Source organism: Alosa sapidissima, chromosome 6 (assembly GCF_018492685.1).
Source record: "Alosa sapidissima isolate fAloSap1 chromosome 6, fAloSap1.pri, whole genome shotgun sequence".
NCBI classification, from domain to species: Eukaryota; Metazoa; Chordata; class Actinopteri; order Clupeiformes; family Clupeidae; genus Alosa; species Alosa sapidissima.
The window spans coordinates 36555019-36581505 of NC_055962.1; the positions used below are offsets into that span (position 1 = coordinate 36555019).

Below are 26487 nucleotides of genomic sequence, written 5' to 3' on the forward strand. Positions count from 1 at the left end.
GAAATTGATCAAGAATTGGTTGAGGGGCCCAATGTCACAAGAAAATGTGGAGGCCATGCTGGTGTTGTCAGAGAGATCCTAATGAACCAGGGGTTGGTTTCCCAAAGCCGCCTCAATGCTATGTTTACCTTAACATTTTCACGTACTTTGCTACAAATGTCTTCAGAACGTCATTCCTTGATAAGAATGGTCTGGAACACTCTTGAAACTCTTAGCTGCACCTTAGCGATGTTTTGGCTTGTGATGCTAGTCACCACCACTGTAGCCTACAGCAATCTTTAGAAATCTCCATTGCACGTGCAACTCAAATGGATTATGATGATGTGATAGACAGGGTTGTGGAGAACACATAGCTGTCAACATTGAGCATTGAAAATAAGGGAGATTTCCCGGGTTTCTCACCCAAAATACGCGAAAATGTCAACATACGTCCCCCAACATTGGAAGGGTTGCAGTATTACTCCGTTTCACAATTGCAAGCCTGTGCATTAGTCAGCTAATAATGTAGCCAACAAAGTACCGGTACTTTATTCATGCCTAACATTTTGGGCAACTTTATACAGCTCTAAAAAGGCTAAAGTTTTGTATCGATTCCTATGTGTGCTGTCATTTGCTCTCCTGTGCAAACAAAATGTTTGCGTTGTAAGTAGCCTACTGCGTAATAATTCTTCATAAAGTTGAACAAATGGTTATACTTGGTATTGGCATTTGGTTATATTCTAAAAACATAAATACCCTGTCATGCAGTTTATGGGCTACAGTGCAGAGAAGCCAACTTGGAGTGAATATACAAACGGGGAATTCTTTCTCTACTTGCGAGAAAGCACAGTGCGTACGGCCGTATACTATGGAGGCGCAACTGAATCCTGCTCTCATGACAACCACGGCGTCATCTAAGGTCGCCTTCAAGCAAGCAAAACGATGCTTTGAAAACATCTGTTTTGCTGGAAGGGCAAGGGGTTAGCAACAGCACAACAGTACAGAGACTGACAGGTCTGATGGTAGAGCTAATGTTATGAGATTGTTAAAATACGGAATAATTTACGGGAAAATATTAAAACAGGAAAAGAGCGGGAAAAAGGTTAAAATATGTAACAAACACGGAAAAAACGGAAGGGTTGACGGCTATGGGAGAACAACTTGCTAAAAGTGAGTTGTTCAGAACCTCTTATTAGTAAACTCTGTTCTTAATGCAATGTTCTTAATGCTCGAATTCGTGTGTAAAACAGACCCTGGTGATTTTCATGTTGAGACTTCCTAGTGTTTTAAAAATACCGATTTTTAAAGGGTTCATAATATTCACAACAAGACAGGTTGCATTTTTGTTACGTTTTCGTAGCGGACACTTGCCATAGGCTCCAATGTAAAACCATTAACTTGCTAAGTACCTACCTGTGTGGATCTATATGTTGATCAAATTGTCCAGATGCTCCTACTTTTGTCCCACAAACAAATGGTGGCTCAGATGTTGTGTAGATATCAGTCACAGGTGGGCAATAACTAGCTAAGCTAACTAGTTAAGCATTAATATGGAAACTGAAATGGCTGTTTTCTTGCTGATCTGCACTGGAAAATCAACTGTTAACACTCTTATAGTAAAAAGATTCTGAGCATTCTCATGCAAACTTAGCCAAAAAAGTGTTAATTTATTTATTGCTTATTTTGACCCACTTTTATAGTTTTTTTTTTTTTTTTGGTGTGTTCTTAGAAAAAAGTTATATGCACCTCTGGGAGACAGTCTGGCGTGTGGCTGCCCTGTCTTAGCTTGATAAGCCATCATGATGGACAAAAAGAGTAGCCTGGATGGCCAACATGAAAAAACAACAGAGGACAGGTATCTGGCTGCAGTAGCAGTACAGAGTTCTGAACGGGCCTAAAAATTACAAACTGACCCGGCTTGTGGCTTTTAAAGCCCGGACCCGTTGTAACCTGACACATCAACATGAATTATCTGCCCGACCTAAAAGATACGTTTTGACTAGGGATGTAGCGATTACCGGTATAATGGTAAACCGCGATAAAAACGTTGGCGACAACAATTACCGTTTTCTTTTGAAATATCATAATTATCATGGTTGATTACCGCGGTGTTGAAACCGTGTGTTTAATCCTTCCCAGCTTCATCCGAGCCTGCTTTTGACATACAGTAGGCCTGGTACAATGAAACAAAACTTGTACTACTGATTCTGTTGTCTAATTGATGGTTTTAACTGTGATTCGAATTAGGCTAAACCTGATTTTAAAAGGCGGAACATTTTCACCACAAAACGTGCACTGTATCATTTAGCCACTCTGCGTCTTTTTATGTTCGCGCCCACATTAAAGGTGCGATTTGTAGGATTGTTACCGAACGTTCTGTAGGCCAAAATCAAAACACTGGTGAACGTTCTCAAGACTACCAGACGCGAGCCTCTTCTGGGTTGCTAGATGTAATGAAGACTTAGCTAATAACGTTAGTTGACCTGCAGCTGCTTTAACGTTTCTCCAACTATGACCCAGCTACACATTACGGAAACAGTGAAAACAAAATACCTCTCTAACCAACGTAACATATTTATCTGAAGTTAGCGATGCAGATGAAGTTTAGCCTAGGCTACCTGTTGTGGAGAAATATGGCCAGCTCTGCGTCAGACTTGATATTCTTCGTTTGACGAAGACGTCACCATCTCAGGAAGCTCCTCAGATGTCCACTTAGGCCCTAATTTGTTTCTTGTTTTAATTTTGAAAATGTTCCTGCCTCTCGTAGGCGTTCATGACTACAACTGACAGCTGTTGACAGTTGGCCTTTGCTAATTTGGCAACCCAAATAGGAGGACGCGCTAGCCCATTATTAATACGCTATTCTAGAATTAATCGTTCAAAACATAAATGAAAATTCCAAGAGATTCCGCCCCGTAACTCATTTTTTTTCATGGGTTTTTACGGGTTAGAGTAATGTTGTCAAATAAGCCATTACTTCAATTCATCGTGTTTCCTTACTCTCTGACAACATATGGTGATCATTTTTGGAATGGTTACAGTTTATTTTCCATTTTTTCCTACATACTGGACCTTTAAATCCATTCCACTCACGTTATCAGGAGAACACAGTAGCCTAAAGTTTTATTTTGAACACTTACTTTGGTCTCACTCATTGAATCCAAATAACAGAAATAGCAAACTCCAAGTCATGGTAGGGTAAAACCGTAATCCTGACTCAGTGAGCTGCCTGCTACAGTGGTGCTCGGGGAAACTGACCTAAAGGCATGAGATATAAATAAAGTGGAGACGTTGGGTTTTTGAACAATAAAATGATTTATAAAAAATAATTAACTATGTACACACAATTTACGATGTACAATGTCCAGTCAGGGTGGTGGGAGTGTCTCATAATTTATGAACAATAAAATGAATTAAAATAATAACTATATAAAAAAAAAAATATATATACAGTGTCCACTCAGGGTGGTGAGAGTGGCCCCTCGTGTTCACAGGTAATAAATTACTCTTTTAGTCTAGGTAAAATTAAATGGATGCACACACTGGTACACACAGATTAAAACAATTTAACGAGATTGATACACACCCTCTGGCTCCAGCTCCACACCCTCTGGCTCAGGCTCACAGTTCTTGGTCTTCTGCGTTGCCTTCATATTGTCTCAGTGTGGTTAAAAGAAATGTTGCACCTGTATTTGTACTTTGTCAGTGAAGGGAGCTGGACACACCTCTGGGAGACCGTCTGGCGTGTGGCTACTCTGCCTTATTGTTTTAGCTTGATGGGCCATCATGATGGACAAAAGGCCTGGACGGCCATCGCGAGAGACAAGAGGCCAAGTGTGTAAGTGTGAAGTGTGTGGCTGCAGTAGCAGTAAAGTTATGTTGTAACTGACTTAAAGCCATAAAATATAAAGAGGAGAAGTTTGGTTTAAGAACAATAAAATGATTTATTAAAATAATAATAACTATATAACAGACTATATACAGTGTCAGGGTGGTGGGAGTGGCCCCTCGCGCTCTCGCCGCTTTAGTTCTTGGAGCCACTGTTGCCCTGTCGGCCCGGGCGCAAAAGGTCTCCCGTTTGTAGCGGCTGTGGCCGTACTCCCTGGTCTTAGGCTGGCCACAGTGCCTACATTCCTGCATTGGAATCGGGAGACCTTTTTGAAGGGCTTGAGGAGGAGCCATTCTTGTGTCTCCAGGCAGTAGAGCGGGGGATGGCTCCAGCGATGGGTGGAACGGTGGCTGCAGCGGTGCTGGTCGAGGGAGCCGGCGTGCCACTGGTGGACGAGATGGTGTCCATTGCGGAGGAGGAGGATGTGGCACTTTGGAGGGCGGCGATGACGTACAGCTCAGGGGCCAGACCAGAGGCGTCTGCGGGCAGGCGGTGCTGGAGGGGGGTGGTCTGGCTGTTGGGGCAGGCAGGCGCTCCGCTGCAGTCTGGGGAGCGCTGGGCCCTGGGACTGCAATGGTAATGGTGTCCCACATCATCGCCTTGCTCCTCTGGTTGTGCCTTACAAGAAATAAAAAAAAGACAGAAAAAAATACATTATTAATCACGACATAAAAATCATTATCAACATCAGTGCTGTGAGCCAAAGTATATTGACTTACCACATCGACAGGATCTGCTGATTAACAAACAGCTGGATCCGGGTGCTCGCCATGAGGGCAGGTCAGTTGACCACGTTGTCCTGGATCTGTTTGTAGTCCCTCATGACGGCACCTCTGCAGTTGGGCACTGTAGCAACGCAGCGCTGCTCGTAGTCCCCTCTCGACTGCCGCTCCGGGTCCCAACCCGGCACAAACCAGGCGCGTCCGCCCAGGCTTCCGCTCCACCTCGCCGCCTCTATCTCTCCAGCAGCAACAGGGCCCCGTCTCGGGCAGACCAGCAGCCTGGGCGAGGGCCAGAGGTGAGCCGCCAACTCACGCGCGTATTCCCCCGGTATGGGCAGCCGCTCCGGGCCCTCCCCAACTTGCACTGCTGCCCGCGCGGCTCCCACACTGCTACAGTCCTCGCTGCTGCCGAGTTCGTCGGCGCTCTCGTCTGTCGCCGGCCTTAACTCGTATCACGTAGCTGTAACAGAGGGGGAAAAACACACAAAATCAGCAAAAACACACACACTACTTACGTTCGACTCTCTTGGTCCCGCGCGGCAGACGGGGAGCCCTCGCAACCTGCGATGGGCACAGAAAAATCAGCAAAAACACACACACACAATCAAAATCAACACACACACTACTTACGTTTGACTCTCTTGGTCCCGCGCGTCATACAGCCGGGCGTAGGAGGCAAGGGCGTCCTTGTTCAGCATCTGGGGCGTAGTTGTGGTGTCCCCTCCCTCTCTCTCCTTCTGGTGGGACGCCAAGATCTTCAGCGAACCCCACGTTGTTACTCAGCAGCCACTGGAAGGTTTGGCCGCGGTACTGGCCGATCTGGAGCTCACTTTCGGCCAGCACCGCTTGTTTTTCAGGGCCTCCATCCTGGACCGAGCTCCCACCTTCTGCTTGCGTATCCATGCCACGTAGCTCTAACAGAGCAAAGGGGGGAAAACACACAAAATCAGCAAAAACACACACACTACTTACGTTCGACTCTCTTGGTCCCGCGCGGCAGACAGGGAGCCCTCGCAACCTACGCCTGGCGACGGGCGTCACTATGGGTGGGTACAGCCCGGCGTAGGAGGCAAGGGCGTCCTTGTTCAGCATCTGGGGCGTAGTTGTGGTGTCCCCTCCCTCTCTCTCCTTCTGGTGGGACGCCAAGATTTTGACGGCGTACCCCACATTGTTACTCAGCAGCCACTGGAAGGTTTGGCCGCGGTACTGGCCGATCTGGAGCTCACTTTCGGCCAGCACCGCTTGTTCGCTGAGGTCCCCGTGTTTGCTCCAGGCTCTTGCCCTCGCCTCGGCTCGAACCACATCGGCCCTCTTCACCTGCCCGCCACTGGCAGAGCCCTGCTTGACAAAAATTTCAGCGGCTGCAGAGGGCCGAAGGGTGAGCTCAGAGGACGAGGGCTCAAAGCGGAATACGGGGTGGAAAGACATTGTCTGAAAGATAAGAAGAAACAAAACACTTCACTGACTAATTGTACTGTTAATACACATTACCTGTTTGCCTCCCCTGGGGTGTTGGGATAACCCTGTTAATATCAATGTTAATGTCAGGATATCAGCCCATTAGGTTTTACAGTAGCTGGACAGTGACCTATTGCCCTGCCCCCCACCCATTAACGTTAACTTAACATACTGCCAAAGGAACATAGCGGTTGCGTTTTAATCACAAAATACACAGGTTTACAGCATTTATATAACAGCTACCCAAGGGTCTAAGAAAGTTAAAAACGTCGTCCCATTGTAGTTTTATGGTTTATTCCGAACTGTACATGTCTCGTTACGAGGCTTTGTTTTCCATTCATTCCTATTGGAAACGTTTGCGGTTACACTTTAAACATAAAATGTGTGTATTTAAGCTTTGAATTTCGTTATACCATTTATATCACAGCTACCCAAGGGTCTTACAAAGACAACCACCTTTTCAGATCTTAGTTTTATGGATATTTTGCTTTTTTTTCTTTGATTTGACAGGTACATTAAAGTACATTACAGCACATTAAAGTCATTTAAATGGTAATGACATACCTAATTGCTAATCGCAATATAAAGTTTGTTTAAACTTTGCAGAATATTAAGCTGTTTTAATACTGATTGTAATTGCTGTTAAGACATAACATAGGCACAATTTTTAAAACCCAATGTGGCCCTTGAGCCAAAAAGTTCGCCCACCCCTGAACGTCCGTGAACGAAATTCAGTCGGAGCAGAATTTAGTAGACGAAGGCCACGGCTGGTGGGGTGCCCCTGTACGTGCCTGACGACACATGTCAGCGTTAGCACGGTGTAGTACACATGCATTACAAGTGTATTCACATCAACATGTATACTTACGGGGAGAGTTGACCTCAGCACTCAGGCACTACAGCGTCAGGTGGTGGATCCGAGGAGGAGGCACCTAGCTCCTCAGACGGCCTATCCTGGACTCAGCCATCACCGTCAGCTGCCGTACCCAATCCAGATAGCTGTAAAAGAGCAAAGGGGGAAAACACACAAACACACATTAAATCAACAAACACACACACACTACTACTTACATTCGACTCTCTTCGTCCTGCACGTTGTACAGGGACCTAAAGGTGTGGTGTGAATATGCACCAAACCCCACCACCGTGTTGCCCAGCTCTTCCATAGACTGGGAGCCAGAGGGCACCACCTGATCACCTGACATTTTCTGAAAGACAAAAAGAAACAAAACATTGTAATACACTGCACTGACTAATTGCACTGTTAATACACATTATCTGTTAGCCTCACCTGGGGTGTTGGGATAACACTGTTAATATAATAATGTCAGGATATCAGACCATTAGGTTTCACAATAGCTGGACAGTGACCTATTGCCCTCCCCCCCACCCAGTAACGTTAACATAACATAACATACTGCCACAAACACCCATTAACGTTAACTTAACATAACATACTGCCACAAACACAAAATACACAGATTTACACTTGGGATTTCGCTACAGCATTTACATCACAGCTACCCAAGGGTCTTACGAAGATAACTACGTCTTCAGATTTTAATATTATGCATTATTCCGACAAAGGTATAAATCATAACATTATCAACATCAGTGCTGTGAGCCAAAGTATATTGACTTACCACATCGACAGGGTCCGCTGATTAACATCAAACAGCTGGATCCGGGTGCTCGCCATGAGGGCAGGTCAGTTGACCACGTTGTCCTGGATCTGTTTGTAGTCCCTCATGACGGCACCCCAGCGGTTGATGCGGACCCCGGCGAGCGTCTTGCCCTCGTGGCTGTGTGCGCGGCAGACTGCGATGGCGATGGTGTCCCTTATCATCGCCTTGCTCCTCTGGTTGTGCCTTATAAGAAAAAAAAAACAGAAAACAATACATTATTACACTGCATTCCAAATTATTATGCACACATACATTTTTGCTCAGATTTTCCGAAAAAGTTGATGCAAATGACAGTCAGTATAATGTTCAAGTCATCAACCGTTATATAATAATTCAAATTTTATTGAACAAACCTCCCAATGAACCCGTCTGCTCTGAATCAGTGACAATTTTCACAGTACGATCATCATGTATGTTTTCGAGAAATATCCAATGTTTTCATACCTTGTCCAAGGTAGTGCACAATTTCACGCTTTTCAGCAGCAGAGAGATCCTTTTTCTTTCCCATACTGCTTGAAACCTGTGGCATGCTTAAGGCCATCCTTAAAAATATTTTTGTTTGCAGTAACAGCCAAACATTTTTTAAAATGGGTCGGTAGGTAGGTCAATATTTTTTTTTTTTTCAAGATTCAAAGTAAAAAAAAAAGTTCAATTTTGGTCATGGTGATAACCTAGGAATGAATTTACACAAATGTGCATATCGTGACGTAACTGACTGGGTCTTCAACCCGTGCCTTCAGGCGAACCATTGCAAACCTCATTCTGATGCAGGTTATATAGACCAGCCTTTCTCAAACTTCTTTGACCTGAGGCCCGGTCATGGCAGACTTTTGGGTCATAGGGCTCATCTACATGTACCCAGAAAGAAGGCTACAATAGCTCTTGGCCACGTTATATTGAAATTTGACTATACAATACTCAATGCTATACAGTGTATTATACAGTCTCTGCTCTGTTTCTAAGGAAGTTCCAAAAAACAACGTCGTTCTATTAAGTTTCGTTAAATAAATAAATAGCCTTCCAACAGGTTGAAGCGGAGCTTTGATACCAACGTTATCGATTAGTTTCATTGAATGAATGCTCATACCACCACTTAATTGTAGGGTGTTGGTTGAAGCGGTGCTGCAGTTGGGCACTGTAGCAACGCAGCACTGCTCGTAGTCCTCCCTCGACTGCCGCTCTGCCACGGTCCTCGTTCCACCACACCAGGCCCTCCAGCAGGTACACCTGGAAGTGGACATCACTCACAGATGCACCTGGAAAACGTAAAAACGTGGGGGAGGAAAAGAGCAAAGACTTAGTGAGAAGAAAAACAAAAAAAAACATGTTAATGTGGTGGGAAAAAAAAGATTTACCTGGTATGAAGCGGCACTTGTGCAGGTGGAAAGACTCCAGGGAAGTGGAGCCTCGAGCACACCTGAAGACGGGAAGCATCACACCACCCTTGGTGACCTCTCCCGTCTGGGTGTACAGCTCCACCCCCTCTGGGTCGTGGATGCAGTCGAGGTAGCGGCGCTGTATGCTCCAGATCTCCTCCATGCAGTGGAGCAGTCGATCAATGGGACGCCCGTGGTGTCCGTCAGCTTCCAGAAGGTGTCCCGCATGGCGGCGACAATGGCGAGCGAGCTCCTTGGCTGACAGTTTGATGTGGGCGTCCTTTCCCTCCACAGACTGCTTGGCCTCTCTCAGGCGGGCGACGTCCTCGTCGTCCCACTCGAAAATGGCGAAGGAAATCCTCACCATGAAGAGGCCATAGAGCTGGTGGCGGTCTGTGGTGACACCCCTCGCGAAGCGTCGCATGAGGTGCCACACGTCAAGCCTGACCACCAGCTCGTGCCACTCGTGGTACATCTTGTGCACTGCTGACGTTCCCACGGTGACACAGTAGTCCCGGTCAGCGTACTTGACCTTGGGGCCTTTGCGGTACCGCTCCGGATGCAATATCTTTCCGTGCCCTCAGCTTTGCGGAGCACGGAAAGATATTGCATCGACCGCGCCATCCACTTCCTGGTGTGCTGCTCCACCAGGGAGGCGAGCCACACCGTTGCCCAAGGTGCGCTCCTTTAGCAGCCCACTCACCGCTCTGTCGCAGGACAACCTGTGATGGAAACAGAACACAGAGTGTACAGAGAATACAGACAAATATAGTTAAAGAGGCCCTATGCAACAATTTTAGCAAAAATGACCTTAATTATGCAGGTTGAGAGTCGTTCTGATGGTTCTACAACACTTTTTGGGTCGTTTGGTGGGTGCTTCGTCTCCCCCTAGTGCTTCTCTGCGGAAAAAAAACGAATATGCAACTTTCTGGTCCCGGACCAAAGAAATCCGGATGTGACTCGGCGGAAGGCCTCGAAAATGTAGTAAGATTGTAGTTTCTAAGAAGACTGCAAAACGGACTCCGACTTGGCTTTGTTGCTGCTGAAATTGTAAGTAGCCTACCCTTGGGTGAACTTCGTTTTTGTAATGTGGTTTGATAGTCTCTTGAACAATGTGTTTGCTCGACCGTTTTATTGTGAGCCCTGTATGTGTTTAGCGTGGTTTCTTGATGGCTAGCTCGCTAGCTAGTGGGGGTTTAGCGTAGCAGTCACTTGCTACCGAAGCTGCAGGGGGAGCTGTGTAGTGAAAAATGCGAGCCAAAATCAGGCGAAAACCCAGAAACAGCGACGGAATAACCAGACTTGCATAGGGCTTCTTTAAGTACAGAGAACAATCAACAGAAAAAAATGCATGTTGAGTGAATGTTGAATGACTTAAAGTGACATACTTGTACGTCAGAACAGCTGGAAATTGTTCGCGGTGCGCCATCGATGTCCAGCTGCTCCAAGATGTCCTGCGACCAGCCTGCGACCTTCTTGTGACAGGAGGGGCACTGAAGATAATCTGTACCCATATGGTACCACCCACTCCTGTCCAGGACCCTCCGGACGGTCCTGTATAGTCCTGCGCCCACAGGCAGGGCACGTGAGGTGGTATGCCCACATCCTGTAGGGCATCCACAGAAAGACTGGGCGCTGGAAGAAGGCGGGGGCTGCGTGTAGAGGGGCCGGGCGCCTGGCGGATACCACCACAGCTTCAGCCCACCCACTCCTGCTGCTCTTCAGGAAGCGTCTGCCTCCAGCTGAGGGGAAGCAGCTGAAACACACAGACAGCAGAAACACGCAGTTAATGAGCTGAATGTGCAGCAGACAAACACACATATACACACACATCATACACACCTCTTTGCCGGAGGCAGTCTGCTGAAGAGCCACTCCTGGTCCTTCCAGTGGCTGTTGAGAGAGAGGAAGAGGGGACCACGGCTGGTGGGGCGTCCCTGTACATGCCTGACAACACATATCAGCATTAGTACTTGCATTACACATGCATTACAAGTGTATTTACAATAAAATGTATACTTACGGAGAGGGAGAGTCGACCTCGACGGCGGCGGCAGCAAGTAGTTCAGTGTCGCTCGGGTCCGAGGAGGAGGCGCCTGGAGGCAAAGAATAACATGATGAAGCACTGGTGTGTTGTGAAAAGCACCTCACAGGCTGTTTTGTAGACGGTGCTGTTACCTGGTGGTGGGAGGACATGTGCTGGCTCAGGTGCGGTCTTGGGCTCCTTGTCCCGAGCCGGCACATACATTTTCAGGGCCTCCATCCTGGACCGAGCTCCCACCTTCTGCTTCCGAATCCATGCCACGTAGCTGTAACCGAGCAAAGGGGGGAAAACACACAAAATCAGCAAAAACACACACACAATCAAATTCAACACACACACACTACTTACGTTCGACTCTCTTGGTCCCGCGTGTCATACAGGGACTTGTAGGTGCGTTGGCTGTGCGCACCAAACCCCACCAGCATGTCGCCCAGCCCCGCCCCTGCAGACAGGGAGCCCTCGCACAACCTACGCCTGGCGACGGGCGTCACCATGGGTGGGTACAGCCCGGCGTAGGAGGCAAGGGCGTCCTTGTTCAGCATCTGGGGCGTAGTTGTGGTGTCCCCTCCCTCTCTCTCCTTCTGGTGGGACGCCAAGATTTTGACGGCGTACCCCACATTGTTACTCAGCAGCCACTGGAAGGTTTGGCCGCGGTACTGGCCGATCTGGAGCTCACTTTCGGCCAGCACCGCTTGTTCACTGAGGTCCCCGTGTTTGCTCCAGGCTCTTGCCCTCGCCTCGGCTCGAACCACATCGGCCCTCTTCACCTGCCCGCCACTGGCAGAGCCCTGCTTGAGAAATATTTCAGCGGCTGCAGAGGGCCGAAGGGTGAGCTCAGAGGATGAGGGCTCAAAGCGGAACGCTGGGTGGAAAGACATTGTCTGAAAGATAAGAAGAAACAAAACACTTCACTGACTAATTGTACTGTTAATACACATTACCTGTTTGCCTCCCCTGGGGTGTTGGGATAACACTTTTAATATCAATGTTAATGTCAGGATATCAGCCCATTAGGGGTGTTGGGATAATACTTTCAATGTCAATGATAATATTAGGATATCAGACCATTAGGTTTTACAGTAGCTGGACAGTGACCTATTGCCCTGCCCTCCACCCATTAACGTTAACTTAACATACTGCCAAAGGAAAATAGCGGTTGCGTTTTAATCACAAAATACACAGGTTTACACTTCGAATTTCGTTACAGCATTTATATAACAGCTACCCAAGGGTCTAAGAAAGTTAAAAACGTCGTCCCATTGTAGTTTTATGGTTTTTTCCGAACTGTACACGTCTCGTTAAGAGTCTGTGTTTTCCATTCATTCCTATTGGAAACGTTTGCGGTTACACTTTAAACATAAAATGTGTGTATTTAAGCTTTGAATTTCGTTACACCATTTATATCACAGCTACCCAAGGGTCTTACAAAGACAACCACGTTTTCATATCTTAGTTTTATGCATATTTTGCTTTTTTTTCTTTGATTTGACAGGTACATTAAAGACATTTAAATGGTAATGACATGCAATATAAAGTTTGTTTAAACTTTGCAGAATATTAAGCTGTTTTAATACTGATTGTAATTGCTGTTATGAAGACGAAAAAAGAAATAACTTAGGTGCAGTGAATTTCTTTCCTTGCTCTCGTGACTCCTGCTGAATGAATGAAATTAATGAATGACCTTAGGGAGTGCATCTGTGAACTTTAACGAAATTCAGTCGGAGCAGAATTTAGTAGACGAAGGCCACGGCTGGTGGGGTGCCCCTGTACGTGCCTGACAACACATGTCAGCGTTAGCACGGTGTAGTACACATGCATTACAAGTGTATTCACATCAACATGTATACTTACGGGGAGAGTTGACCTCAGCGCTCAGGCACTACAGCGTCAGGTGGTGGATCCGAGGAGGAGGCACCTAGCTCCTCAGACGGCCTATCCTGGACTCAGCTACCACCGTCAGCTGTCGTACCCAATCCAGATAGCTGTAAAAGAGCAAAGGGGGAAAAACACACACACATTAAATCAACAAACACACACACACTACTACTTACATTCGACTCTCTTCGTCCTGCACATTGTACAGGGACCTAAAGGTGTGGTGTGAATATGCACCAAACCCCACCACCGTGTTGCCCAGCTCTTCCATAGACTGGGAGCCAGAGGGCACCACCTGATCACCTGACATTTTCTGAAAGACAAAAAGAAACAAAACATTGTAATACACTGCACTGACTAATTGCACTGTTAATACACATTATCTGTTAGCCTCACCTGGGGTGTTGGGATAACACTGTTAATATAATAATGTCAGGATATCAGACCATTAGGTTTCACAATAGCTGGACAGTGACCTATTGCCCTCCCCCCCCCCCATTAACGTTAACATAACATACTGCCACAAACACAAAATACACAGATTTACACTTGGGATTTCACTACAGCAGTTACATCACAGCTACCCAAGGGTCTTACGAAGATAACTACGTCTTCAGATTTTAATATTATGCATTATTCCGACAAAGGTATAAATCATAACATTATCAACATCAGTGCTGTGAGCCAAAGTATATTGACTTACCACATCGACAGGGTCCGCTGATTAACATCAAACAGCTGGATCCGGGTGCTCGCCATGAGGGCAGGTCAGTTGACCACGTTGTCCTGGATCTGTTTGTAGTCCCTCATGACGGTACCCCAGCGGTTGATGCGGACCCCGGCGAGCGTCTTGCCCTCGTGGCTGTGTGCGCGGCAGACTGCGATGGCGATGGTGTCCCTTATCATCGCCTTGCTCCTCTGGTTGTGCCTTATAAGAAGAAAAAAAACAGAAAACAATACATTATTACACTGCATTCCAAATTATTATGCACACATACATTTTTGCTCAGATTTTCCAAAAAAGTTGATGCAAATGACAGTCAGTATAATGTTCAAGTCATCAACCGTTATATAATAATTCAAATTTTATTGAACAAACCTCCCAATGAACCCGTCTGCTCTGAATCAGTGACAATTTTTTTCACAGTACGATCATCATGTATGTTTTCGAGAAATATCCAATGTTTTCATACCTTGTCCAAGGTAGTGCACAATTTCACGCTTTTCAGCAGCAGAGAGATCCTTTTTCTTTCCCATACTGCTTGAAACCTGTGGCATGCTTAAGGCCATCCTTAAAAATATTTTTGTTTGCAGTAACAGCCAAAAATTTTTTTAAATGGGTCGGTAGGTAGGTGAATATTTTTTTTTTTTCAAGATTCAAAGTAAAAAAAAAAGTTCAATTTTGGTCATGGTGATAACCTAGGAATGAATTTACACAAATGTGCATATCGTGACGTAACTGACTGGGTCTTCAACCCGTGCCTTCAGGCGCACCATTGCAAACCTCATTCTGATGCAGGTTATATAGACCAGCCTTTCTCAAACTTCTTTGACCTGAGGCCCGGTCATGGCAGACTTTTGGGTCATAGGGCTCATCTACATGTACCCAGAAAGAAGGCTACAATAGCTCTTGGCCACGTTATATTGAAATTTGACTATACAATACTCAATGCTATACAGTGTATTATACAGTCTCTGCTCTGTTTCTAAGGAAGTTCCAAAAAACAACGTTGTTCTATTAAGTTTCGTTAAATAAATAAATAGCCTTCCAACAGGTTGAAGCGGAGCTTTGATACCAACGTTATCGATTAGTTTCATTGAATGAATGCTCATACCACCACTTAATTGTAGGGTGTTGGTTGAAGCGGTGCTGCAGTTGGGCACTGTAGCAACGCAGCACTGCTCGTAGTCCTCCCTCGACTGCCGCTCTGCCACGGTCCTCGTTCCACCACACCAGGCCCTCCAGCAGGTACACCTGGAAGTGGACATCACTCACAGATGCACCTGGAAAACGTAAAAACGTGGGGGAGGAAAAGAGCAAAGACTTAGTGAGAAGAAAAACAAAAAAAAACATGTTAATGTGGTGGGAAAAAAAAGATTTACCTGGTATGAAGCGGCACTTGTGCAGGTGGAAAGACTCCAGGGAAGTGGAGCCTCGAGCACACCTGAAGACGGGAAGCATCACACCACCCTTGGTGACCTCTCCCGTCTGGGTGTACAGCTCCACCCCCTCTGGGTCGTGGATGCAGTCGAGGTAGCGGCGCTGTATGCTCCAGATCTCCTCCATGCAGTGGAGCAGTCGATCAATGGGACGCCCGTGGTGTCCGTCAGCTTCCAGAAGGTGTCCCGCATGGCGGCGACAATGGCGAGCGAGCTCCTTGGCTGACAGTTTGATGTGGGCGTCCTTTCCCTCCACAGACTGCTTGGCCTCTCTCAGGTGGGCGACGTCCTCGTCGTCCCACTCGAAAATGGCGAAGGAAATCCTCGCCATGAAGAGGCCATTGAGCTGGTGGCTGTCTGTGGTGACACCCCTCGCGAAGCGTCGCATGAGGTGCCACACGTCAAGCCTGACCACCAGCTCGTGCCACTCGTGGTACATCTTGTGCACTGCTGACGTTCCCACGGTGACACAGTAGTCCCGGTCAGCGTACATGACCTTGGGGCCTTTGCGGTACCGCTCCGGATGCAATATCTTTCCGTGCCCTCAGCTTTGCGGAGCACGGAAAGATATTGCATCGACCGCGCCATCCACTTCCTGGTGTGCTGCTCCACCAGGGAGGCGAGCCACACCGTTGCCCAAGGTGCGCTCCTTTAGCAGCCCACTCACCGCTCTGTCGCAGGACAACCTGTGATGGAAACAGAACACAGAGAGTGTACAGAGAATACAGACAAATATAGTTAAAGAGGCCCTATGCAACAATTTTAGCAAAAATGACCTTAATTATGCAGGTTGAGAGTCGTTCTGATGGTTCTACAACACTTTTTGGGTCGTTTGGTGGGTGCTTCGTCTCCCCCTAGTGCTTCTCTGCGGAAAAAAAACGAATATGCAACTTTCTGGTCCCGGACCAAAGAAATCCGGATGTGACTCGGCGGAAGGCCTCGAAAATGTAGTAAGATTGTAGTTTCTAAGAAGACTGCAAAACGGACTCCGACTTGGCTTTGTTGCTGCTGAAATTGTAAGTAGCCTACCCTTGGGTGAACTTCGTTTTTGTAATGTGGTTTGATAGTCTCTTGAACAATGTGTTTGCTCGACCGTTTTATTGTGAGCCCTGTATGTGTTTAGCGTGGTTTCTTGATGGCTAGCTCGCTAGCTAGTAGGGGTTTAGCGTAGCAGTCACTTGCTACCGAAGCTGCAGGGGGAGCTGTGTAGTGAAAAATGCGAGCCAAAATCAGGCGAAAACCCAGAAACAGCAAAGGAATAACCAGACTTGCATAGGGCTTCTTTAAGTACAGAGAACAATCAACAGAAAAAAATGCATGTTGAGTGAATGTTGAATGACTTAAACTGACATACTTGTACGTCAGAACAGCTGGAAATTGTTCGCGGTGCTCAATGTCCAGCTGCTCCAAGATGTCCTGCGAACAGCCTGTGACCTTCTTGTGACAGGAGGGGCACTGAAGGTAATCTGTACCCATACGGTACCTCCCACTCCTGTCCAGGACCCTCCGGACGGTCCTGTATAGTCCAGCGCCCATCAGTTTGCGCCCACAGGCAAAGCACGTGAGGTGGTATGCCCACATCCTGTAGGGCATCCACAGAAAGAATGGGTGCTGGAAGAAGGCGTGGGCTGTGGCGGGGGCTGCGTGTAGAGGGGCCGGGCGCCTGGCGGATACCACCACAGCTTCAGCCCACCCACTCCTGCTGCTCTTCAGGAAGCGTCTGCCTCCAGCTGAGGGGAAGCAGCTGAAACACACACAGCAGACAGCAGAAACACACAGTTAATGAGCTGAATGTGCAGCAGACAAACACATATACACACACATCATACACACTCACATCATACGTACCTCTTTGCCGGAGGCAGTCTGCTGAAGAGCCACTCCTGGTCCTTCCAGTGGCTGCTGAGAGAGAGGAAGAGGGGACCACAGCTGGTGGGGCGTCCCTGTACATGCCTGACAACACATATCAGCATTAGTACTTGCATTACACATGCATTACAAGTGTATTTACAATAAAATGTATACTTACGGAGAGGGAGAGTCGACCTCGATGGCGGCGGCAGCAAGTAGTTCAGTGTCGCTCGGGTCCGAGGAGGAGGCGCCTGGAGGCAAAGAATAACATGATGAAGCACTGGTGTGTTGTGAAAAGCACCTCACAGGCTGTGTTGTAGACGGTGCTGTTACCTGGTGGTGGGAGGACATGTGCTGGCTCAGGTGCGGTCTTGGGCTCCTTGTCCCGAGCTGGCACATACATTTTCAGGGCCTCCATCCTGGACCGAGCTCCCACCTTCTGCTTGCGTATCCATGCCACATAGCTGTAACCGAGCAAAGGGGGGAAAACACACAAAATCAGCAAAAACACACACACTACTTACGTTCGACTCTCTTGGTCCCGCGCGGCAGACAGGGAGCCCTCGCAACCTACGCCTGGCGACGGGCGTCACTATGGGTGGGTACAGCCCGGCGTAGGAGGCAAGGGCGTCCTTGTTCAGCATCTGGGGCGTAGTTGTGGTGTCCCCTCCCTCTCTCTCCTTCTGGTGGGACGCCAAGATTTTGACGCCGTACCCCACATTGTTACTCAGCAGCCACTGGAAGGTTTGGCCGCGGTACTGGCCGATCTGGAGCTCACTTTCGGCCAGCACCGCTTGCTCACTGAGGTCCCCGTATTTCGCCCAGGCTCTTGCCCTCGCCTCGGCTCGAACCACATCGGCCCTCTTCACCTGCCCGCCACTGGCAGAGCCCTGCTTGAGAAATATTTCAGGGGCTGCAGAGAGCCGAAGGGTGAGCTCAGAGGACGAGGGCTCAAAGCGGAACATTGGGTGGAAAGACATTGTCTGAAAGATAAGAAGAAACAAAACACTTCACTGACTAATTGTACTGTTAATACACATTACCTGTTTGCCTCCCCTGGGGTGTTGGGATAACCCTGTTAATATCAATGTTAATGTCAGGATATCAGCCCATTAGGGGTGTTGGGATAATACTTTCAATGTCAATGATAATATTAGGATATCAGACCATTAGGTTTTACAGTAGCTGGACAGTGACCTATTGCCCTGCCCTCCACCCATTAACGTTAACTTAACATACTGCCAAAGGAAAATAGCGGTTGCATTTTAATCACAAAATACACAGGTTTACACTTCGAATTTCGTTACAGCATTTATATAACAGCTACCCAAGGGTCTAAGAAAGTTAAAAACGTCGTCCCATTGTAGTTTTATGGTTTATTCCGAACTGTACACGTCTCGTTAAGAGTCTGTGTTTTCCATTCATTCCTATTGGAAACGTTTGCGGTTACACTTTAAACATAAAATGTGTGTATTTAAGCTTTGAATTTCGTTACACCATTTATATCACAGCTACCCAAGGGTCTTACAAAGAAAACCACCTTTTCAGATCTTAGTTTTATGCATATTTTGCTTTTTTTTCTTTGATTTGACAGGTACATTAAAGTACATTACAGCACATTAAAGTCATTTAAATGGTAATGACATGCAATATAAAGTTTGTTTAAACTTTGCAGAATATTAACCTGTTTTAATACTGATTGTAATTGCTGTTATGAAGACGAAAAAAGAAATAACTTAGGTGCAGTGAATTTCTTTCCTTGCTCTCGTGACTCCTGCTGAATGAATGAAATTAATGAATGACCTTAGGGAGTGCATCTGTGAACTTTAACGAAATTCAGTCGGAGCAGAATTTAGTAGACGAAGGCCACGGCTGGTGGGGCGCCCCTGTACGTGCCTGACAACACATGTCAGCGTTAGCACGGTGTAGTACACATGCATTACAAGTGTATTCACATCAACATGTATACTTACGGGGAGAGTTGACCTCAGCACTCAGGCACTACAGCGTCAGGTGGTGGATCCGAGGAGGAGGCACCTAGCTCCTCAGACGGCCTATCCTGGACTCAGCTACCACCGTCAGCTGTCGTACCCAATCCAGATAGCTGTAAAAGAGCAAAGGGGGAAAAACACACAAACACACATTAAATCAACAAACACACACACACACACACTACTACTTACATTCGACTCTCTTCGTCCTGCACGTTGTACAGGGACCTAAAGGTGTGGTGTGAATATGCACCAAACCCCACCACCGTGTTGCCCAGCTCTTCCATAGACTGGGAGCCAGAGGGCACCACCTGATCACCTGACATTTTCTGAAAGACAAAAAGAAACAAAACATTGTAATACACTGCACTGACTAATTGCACTGTTAATACACATTACCTGTTAGCCTCACCTGGGGTGTTGGGATAACACTTAATATAATAATGTCAGGATATCAGACCATTAGGTTTCACAATAGCTGGACAGTGACCTATTGCCCTCCCCCCCCACCCATTAACGTTAACATAACATAACATACTGCCACAAACACCCATTAACGTTAACATAACATAACATACTGCCACAAACACCCATTAACGTTAACATAACATAACATACTGCCACAAACACAAAATACACAGATTTACACTTGGGATTTCACTACAGCATTTACATCACAGCTACCCAAGGGTCTTACGAAGATAACTACGTCTTCAGATTTTAATATTATGCATTATTCCGACAAAGGTATAAATCATAACATTATCAACATCAGTGCTGTGAGCCAAAGTATATTGACTTACCACATCGACAGGGTCCGCTGATTAACATCAAACAGCTGGATCCGGGTGCTCGCCATGAGGGCAGGTCAGTTGACCACGTTGTCCTGGATCTGTTTGTAGTCCCTCATGACGGCACCCCAGCGGTTGATGCGGACCCCGGCGAGCGTCTTGCCCTCGTGGCTGTGTACGCGGCACATGGCGATGGTGTCCCTTATCATCGCCTTGCTCCTTTGGTTGTGCCTTATAATAAAAAAAAAAAACAGAAAACAATACATTATTACACTGCATTCCAAATTATTATGTACACATACATTTTTGCTCAGATTTTCCGAAAAAGTTGATGCAAATGACAGTCAGTATAATTTTCAAGTCATCAACCGTTATATAATAATTCAAATTTTATTGAACAAACCTCCCAATGAACCCGTCTGCTCTGAATCAGTGACAAATTTCTTCACAGTACGATCATCATGTATGTTTTCGAGAAATATCCATGTCATACCTTGTCCAAGGTAGTGCACAATTTCACGCTTTTCAGCAGCAGAGAGATCCTTTTTCTTTCCCATACTGCTTGAAACCTGTGGCATGCTTAATAATGTGGAACATCCTTCTTAAGTAGTTTTTTTTTTATTGAGCTCACCTGACAAACTAATTATCACAGGTGTCTGAGATTGATTTCAATGATCCAAAGAGCCCTGAGATCCATCCATGAGTTTAACTGAAAAACAAAAAAAAATAAATGTTTAACACTTAAATCCAATTTGCATAAAATTTAGAACACAGTGTAATCATGACAACAAGTCCACAGCTCAGCGAATATGAGCAGGGGCGTCGCTAGCTATTTAAAACATTCGGGGCTAGAGCCCAGAAGTTAGAGTTCTTTTTTGTTCAGGGATTTCTCCCCCGAGAGATTTTGAAAATCGTGCTGATGAACATGCAATTTTAACCTACTTTGAGAATGAAAAGGAAGGCCAATTGTAGCGACTCACGTCACGGCATTCTGAATATTTTGATCTTTAAAGACCGTGTAAGGAGAACGTCTCTTCTGCCAAAGTGCACCACATACAACACCCAAAATATGACATTAAAATAGCCTGTAGAATAAACATCGTCATGCACCTCTGTCAAGTGCACAGGTGTGAGCGTTCGTCTCGGGATAAACATTTGGACGTCATCCCCTTCAATTAATGGGCTATGGGTGCCTTGAAAGCAATTCATTTGGGTTGTGTATCACAAACTTTTGCCCAAAGAAAAAGTTCCATTCTGTCAAAATCAAGCCCAACATGCATTGCTTGGAATGCTTGCATATCCAGTGATGCCGGGAAAAGCGTGTTGTGTGGTTGGCTGTTTTAACAACAGTAGGATACAGACCTAGAATTAAACCGTTTGTGAAATTCACAAACCTTTGTTGCACATTGAGTGTCCATGTTTACAGGCTTACGGATTACACAGAGTTCCTTGTGGAGTGGAGGACCAAGATGTGCGTTAAAAGTGGATGAAATACATACGATTAATAAAATAATCCTGAATACCTGTAAGAACATGTATTTTACTGCTACAAGTGGTCGTGGCTAATAGTTATTTGCAACTTCTGAAGCTTGTGAACATATTAGCAACACAGCTACTAATGATAGCATTCAGCTTATTGTTGTCATTAATTAATACACGTCTTAATACATTATGTTGTCAATAAATTACCTTCATTGGTAAGTTTTGGCCACTGCCTGACATCATCTACCCAATGTTCCCTTTCACCTGACATTTTTTTTAAACTTTTTTTTTATTTTTTTATTTGCAAACATCATTGACATTACAGAAAATGCAACACTACGACATGCACATGAATACTACATACGACAAACAGACGTACATTACATAAACACATACTGTAACTTAACAAGACATCACATTGACTTGGCTTCCACAAACATAACACAACATAACATTAATAACAGAAAGGCTAAGGATGATTTGCGTCCAGGATGATTACAGATATGATTATCAGGGATGAAATTGATGACCGGAATGAAAAGAAGGGGGGATGGGGGGGGGGTGCGGATGGTAGCTCTAAGAGTGTGAATGAGGTGGTGTTGGGATGGGGGTGGGGATGGGGGGTGAGGGGTAGTGAGTATGTGAGGATGTATGTGTGTGTGTGTGTGCGCGCATATGTATAAGGCTGGCTTGCTGTTGGGCCAAGAGGAGAGAAGCTGGAACATAGAGAGGGAGGGTTTCAGAGGAGAGGAGTTGTAATTATTCTATTAATGATAAGTATAATAATAGGAATAACTGATTGCCTGGTTGATTGCCTGACTGATTGCCAACCTGGGCACCCATTAATGGCCACAGTTCCACCCAGCCCCTGCAGTTATACTGCGACGAGCTGACAGGGGAGGACCTGCGTGCCACCTAAATATGTACAGTATGTGAATGGCTAGGTTGAGGGGTCTATCTAGAGTGTAGCATTAAAAGAAGTGGGCATGCATGGTGAATATCTGTCAGGATTTCCCCATGCACACCACACTTACCCTGTGTAAGATGTATGCCTCAACAATGTGTGCATTAAAATAAGTGAGGCATGCAGATAGACACCTGATGAGGCATCTACCTGCACTCCACTCTTACCCTAGCCTGTTTTGTAGTTTTTGTTTATGTATGTCACCTAACATGTAGTGCGATTAAAAGAGAGTAAAGCGTGCTGTGTGCTTCCAGGACAAGGCGTGTGCATGAGCGTATGAGGAGGGTGCACACCGGGGGCCCAGGGCCAATAGATAACCCACAGGACCCAACCAATGCCAAAACCACACAGCGACCCGCCAGGACCGAGTCTCCCAAGCCATCCAATGGGGCCCCGGCAGAATAACGATGGGAGAGGCAGAGAGAAAGAGTGAAATTAGTAAAGTTATCAGAGAATGTAAATAAAAGGGGGAGGGAAAGAAGGGGATGCTATTTATATTACTACTACTAATAATAATACTACTACTACTAATAATAATAATAATAACAATAATAGTTCCAGCTACCCTCCCCTGCCTAGTGTTCGATGATATGTGTATCTGTTGATGAAGTGTGTTATGATCGTGTGGAGATGGAACTCAGGCAAAGAGGGTCAGGACTGTAAGTAGGTGATAAAGGGGTACCAAGGAGAGGTTGTATCTTGAGTATTGATTAAGTTTGTAGTTGATAGGTTTTCTAATGATATATAGTCTGTTAACAAGTTTTTGCAATGAGTGATGTGAGCTTTTTTCTTAGATTTCCAGTTCATGAGGATTGTTTTCTTGGCGATAGTCAGTGCTACCAGCAGTGTTTTATTGCAGGAGTTGCTTAAATTGACTGTGGATGTATCACCAAGTATGCATAAGGAAGGGGATGCTGGGATGTGACAGCCAAAGATGGAAGAGAGAGATTTTGTGACACTCACTCAGAAGTGGTTGATTGGAGTGCAATGCCAAACCGCATGAATGTATGTATCTGGGTTATTTTGTGTGCAGTGAGTGCAAAGATCCGAGCCAAACCCCATTTTAGCCAATTTATGTGCAGTGAAGTGGAATCTGTGAAGAACCTTGTATTGTATTAGCTGTAGATTACTATTCTTTGTTATGAGGTAGATGTTTTTGCACATTTTGGTCCAGAAGTCGGCACCGGGAGTAATTGATAAGTCTGATTCCCATTTGTGATATGGCAGGCCAATTGTTTTTTCTGAACGAGATATAATTTTGTAAATTTGGGAGAGTATTTTTTTGGGAGAGGGAATATTAAGCAGCTCTGAGATTGGTGGGGGAATGTCAAGGTTAGCTGTCTGGACTTTCCTAGGATAGATGATTTAATTTGCAGGTATTGTAAGAAGTGTTTACTCTCGATGCCGTGCTTCTGGACCAAACAGGAAAATGAGGCCAGATTATTGTCTTGAAGAATGTGTTGAAGGTGAGTGATGCCCTTTCCCATCCATGTGTGAAAGTTAAGTGTTTTTTTATTGACGGTGAAATCTGGGTTATTCCAAATCGGGGTGCGAATTGATGGTGCTATAGGTGAATCAGTGATGTGGTAGAATCTCCACCAGGCTGTCAGAGTAGCTGAAATTGTTGGGGCTTTGAAGGATGGATGTTTTTTGACCGACTGACTGCAGAAAGGGAGATCTGAGATTTTAATTTCTTTACAGATTGTTTGTTCTAGGTCTAACCAGGTGTTGTCTGAGGGGGTGGGGTGTAGCCATTTGTGGATGAAGTGGAGCTGGTTGGCCAGGGCATAGTGCTGGAAGTGTGGGGCCTCTAGTCCTCCCATTGCTTTTGGTTTTTGGAGAGTGGCGAGTTTGATCCTTGGGGTCTTATCTTTCCAGTAGAATTTAGTGATTAATGAATCGAGAGACTTAAACCAGAGGGTGGTGGGCTGGAATCATAGAGAATAGATAGTTTATTTTGGGCAGTATTGTCATTTTGATTACTGAGATTCTGCCCATGATGGATAATGGGAGGTTCTTCCAGCGTTGAAGGTCATCATCTATTGAAGTGAGTAGAGGGGAATAATTTAGGCTAAATAAGTCTGACAGCCTGGGGGAGACTTTTATCCCTAAGTAAGTGATATAGTTAGTGCAGAGTGGGATAGGTGAAGAGTTGGCTGTCACATCCCAGCTGTTGGGATGTAATGGGAGAACTGCAGATTTATTCCAATTGATTGAGTATTCAGAAATTTTAGAGAATGTGTCAATGAGTTTGATGGTTTCTTCTACTGATGTTGTGGGGTCTTGAAGAAAGAGAAGAATGTCGTCAGCATAAAGGCTGATTTTGTGATGCATATATGGAGTCTGGACACCTTTGATGAGGGGGTTCTGACGGATGGCAGCTGCTAGGGGTTCAATGAAGATTGTAAATAGTGAGGGGGAGAGTGGGCACCCCTGTCTAGTTCCCCGGTGAAGAGTGAAACTTTGTGATGTTAGTCCATTGGTGATTACTGTGGCTGAAGGAGAGGTATATAGAAGTTTAATCCAGTTAATGAACGACTCCCCGAAGCCAAACCTCCCTAATGTGGAAAACAGGAAATTCCAGTTCACCCTATCAAAAGCTTTTTCTGCGTCCAGAGTTGCTATGATGGTATTATCTTGAAAATTTGTAGAGTGATACATTATATTTAACAGTCTGCGGGTGTTGGTGGATGAAATTCTACCTTTAATGAAGCCTGTTTGGTCTGGGTGGATAATGGATGGGGTGACCTCTGCTAATCTGTGTGCTAGCATTTTTGCGATTATCTTATTGTCCACATTGAGGAGAGAAATTGGTCGGTAGCTGGATGGCAATGTTGGGTCCTTATTGGGCTTGAGGAGCAGTGAAATTAAGGCTGTGGTGGAACTAGTTGGAAGACGTCCTTTCTGTTTTGATTCATTAATCATTCTGATGAAAAGTGGAGCTAAGATTTTGACGCGATCATGTATCAAAATAGTAGTGCCCCTACGATTCCCATTCAAAAGGCCATTTCACCCGAAAAGGACAAGACGGACAAGCTCAAAAGTGGCGGTTCGAACGTAATTATGCCTTTAAACGAAACTTTGACTCGGGTACATTCACTAAAGCACCCTAGGATGCATTGTGGCGAGAGTTACACTTAAACAGTAAAAAGCAAAAACTTTTTTTACAGCTTTCTGAATGGTGTTGACAAAATCCGAAACTGAGCTGTCTTCAGCTACCAGAGAGCCCTTCAAAAAAATGAAGAGTGCTCAGAACTGGAATAAAGAAGAAAAAGGATAGAACATTCATCCATAAAATAGATAAATAAGGTGATAATTCTATAAAATCACTAGAAGAAAATAAGGACCTTCTGTTTCGCTAAAATCTACAATTTTCTATTACCGTCTGCTGACACTGCCAGCATTTCAGGGGTGCAAGCAGGACAGGTCAAAGGTGCAATGCAGTACATCAGATCTCCCTTGAATGAGCAATAGGAATATTCAACAATATGATATATAACACTTTCTCTTCCACCACACATGGTATGATGTTCCAGCAACTTTGCAAAAGCTTGTCTGGAAAATGCTGGCGAGATAACTTTCAGCTGGTGAAATGAGTTGAGGAGGTCCAGTGTGGAAGAGCTGGTGGATGCTGTCCAATAACCACTCTTTGGAAGGTCCATGAAGTCAGGAGACCATTGCTGCTGACATGTTCGGCATGTAAACAGCGGCTGATGCATGTCATAACGCCCTTGTTTTAAAAAAATAAAAAAAATACGAGGGATGACGAGGCCTCTGGGGCTCCTGGAGGAGAGCGCTGTGGTATGCGAGGAGACTGATCTCCTCTGGCTCCTCCTCCTCTTCCTGGAAGCCCTCATCAGTGCGGTCCTGCTCCTCCTCAGCCTCGTCTGTCCCATCCGGAGCGCCTGGATCCTCCAGATCCTGCAGCACAGCGCCCGACTGGGAGTCCACCCATAAGACTTCCCCTGCAGAGAGAGAGAGAGAAAGACACACACACATTAGCAGATGCCACAAGACAGCAGCAGCACTGTCTGTCGCTGATCTCTCTGTACCTGTGTACTTCCTGGGCTGTGTGTAGGATTCAACCAGCGTGACCCCCTTGAACTCCTGGGCCAGCTGGTTGAAGCTGTGCTGCAGTTGGGCATTGTAGCAACGCCACACGTTGTCCTCCCTCGACTGCCGCTCCCCCACGGTCACCGCACCAGGCCCTCCAGCAGGTA

The 26487-nt window shown here is 45.8% G+C and overlaps 4 protein-coding genes and 1 long non-coding RNA gene across 14 annotated transcripts; all 5 read right to left on the reverse strand.

Annotated features, from left to right (window-relative positions):
• Nucleotides 1–3970: 3970 nt before the first annotated feature.
• Nucleotides 3971–9642, reverse strand: LOC121712116. Of its 8 annotated transcripts, none has more exons than XM_042096114.1 (6): nucleotides 9089–9642; nucleotides 8821–8989; nucleotides 7692–7916; nucleotides 7191–7246; nucleotides 6917–7047; nucleotides 5856–6021 (listed from the first exon to the last, which is right to left on the reverse strand). In XM_042096114.1, exons 1-3 carry the CDS (start codon nucleotides 9582–9584, stop codon nucleotides 7757–7759), a joined length of 825 nt encoding a protein of 274 aa, XP_041952048.1. In that variant the 5' UTR covers nucleotides 9585–9642; the 3' UTR covers nucleotides 5856–6021; nucleotides 6917–7047; nucleotides 7191–7246; nucleotides 7692–7756. The 8 variants fall into 8 exon arrangements, with proteins under 8 accessions (XP_041952050.1, XP_041952048.1, XP_041952046.1 ...); XM_042096112.1 differs by having other exon boundaries at nucleotides 7181–7246; XM_042096109.1 differs by having other exon boundaries at nucleotides 7120–7246.
• Nucleotide 9643: 1 nt separating this feature from the next.
• LOC121712115 lies at nucleotides 9644–13801 on the reverse strand. 3 transcript variants are annotated; one of them, XM_042096107.1, is made up of 10 exons: nucleotides 13732–13801; nucleotides 13266–13331; nucleotides 13005–13135; nucleotides 12835–12927; nucleotides 11502–12034; nucleotides 11288–11418; nucleotides 11133–11205; nucleotides 10952–11056; nucleotides 10498–10865; nucleotides 9644–9831 (listed from the first exon to the last, which is right to left on the reverse strand). In XM_042096107.1, the coding sequence occupies exons 5-9, from the start codon at nucleotides 12029–12031 to the stop codon at nucleotides 10505–10507; spliced, it is 1200 nt and encodes a 399-aa protein (XP_041952041.1). In that variant the 5' UTR covers nucleotides 12032–12034; nucleotides 12835–12927; nucleotides 13005–13135; nucleotides 13266–13331; nucleotides 13732–13801; the 3' UTR covers nucleotides 9644–9831; nucleotides 10498–10504. The 3 variants fall into 3 exon arrangements, with proteins under 3 accessions (XP_041952041.1, XP_041952039.1, XP_041952040.1); XM_042096105.1 differs by having other exon boundaries at nucleotides 13276–13341; XM_042096106.1 differs by having other exon boundaries at nucleotides 13266–13341; nucleotides 13732–13766.
• Nucleotides 13069–16574, reverse strand: LOC121711203. The gene is made up of 6 exons (XM_042094564.1): nucleotides 16543–16574; nucleotides 15132–15874; nucleotides 14864–15032; nucleotides 13806–13956; nucleotides 13205–13341; nucleotides 13069–13135 (listed from the first exon to the last, which is right to left on the reverse strand). The coding sequence occupies exons 2-6, from the start codon at nucleotides 15679–15681 to the stop codon at nucleotides 13069–13071; spliced, it is 1074 nt and encodes a 357-aa protein (XP_041950498.1). The 5' UTR covers nucleotides 15682–15874; nucleotides 16543–16574.
• On the reverse strand, nucleotides 15733–17683 carry LOC121711204. The gene is made up of 6 exons (XM_042094565.1): nucleotides 17610–17683; nucleotides 17373–17503; nucleotides 17218–17290; nucleotides 17037–17141; nucleotides 16543–16932; nucleotides 15733–15874 (listed from the first exon to the last, which is right to left on the reverse strand). The coding sequence occupies exons 1-6, from the start codon at nucleotides 17681–17683 to the stop codon at nucleotides 15733–15735; spliced, it is 915 nt and encodes a 304-aa protein (XP_041950499.1).
• A 305-nt stretch (nucleotides 17684–17988) lies between these two features.
• Nucleotides 17989–26487, reverse strand: LOC121712117. The gene is made up of 5 exons (XR_006032516.1): nucleotides 26320–26487; nucleotides 19834–20052; nucleotides 19013–19359; nucleotides 18843–18935; nucleotides 17989–18022 (listed from the first exon to the last, which is right to left on the reverse strand). It is a non-coding gene; the product is annotated as an uncharacterized LOC121712117 (long non-coding RNA).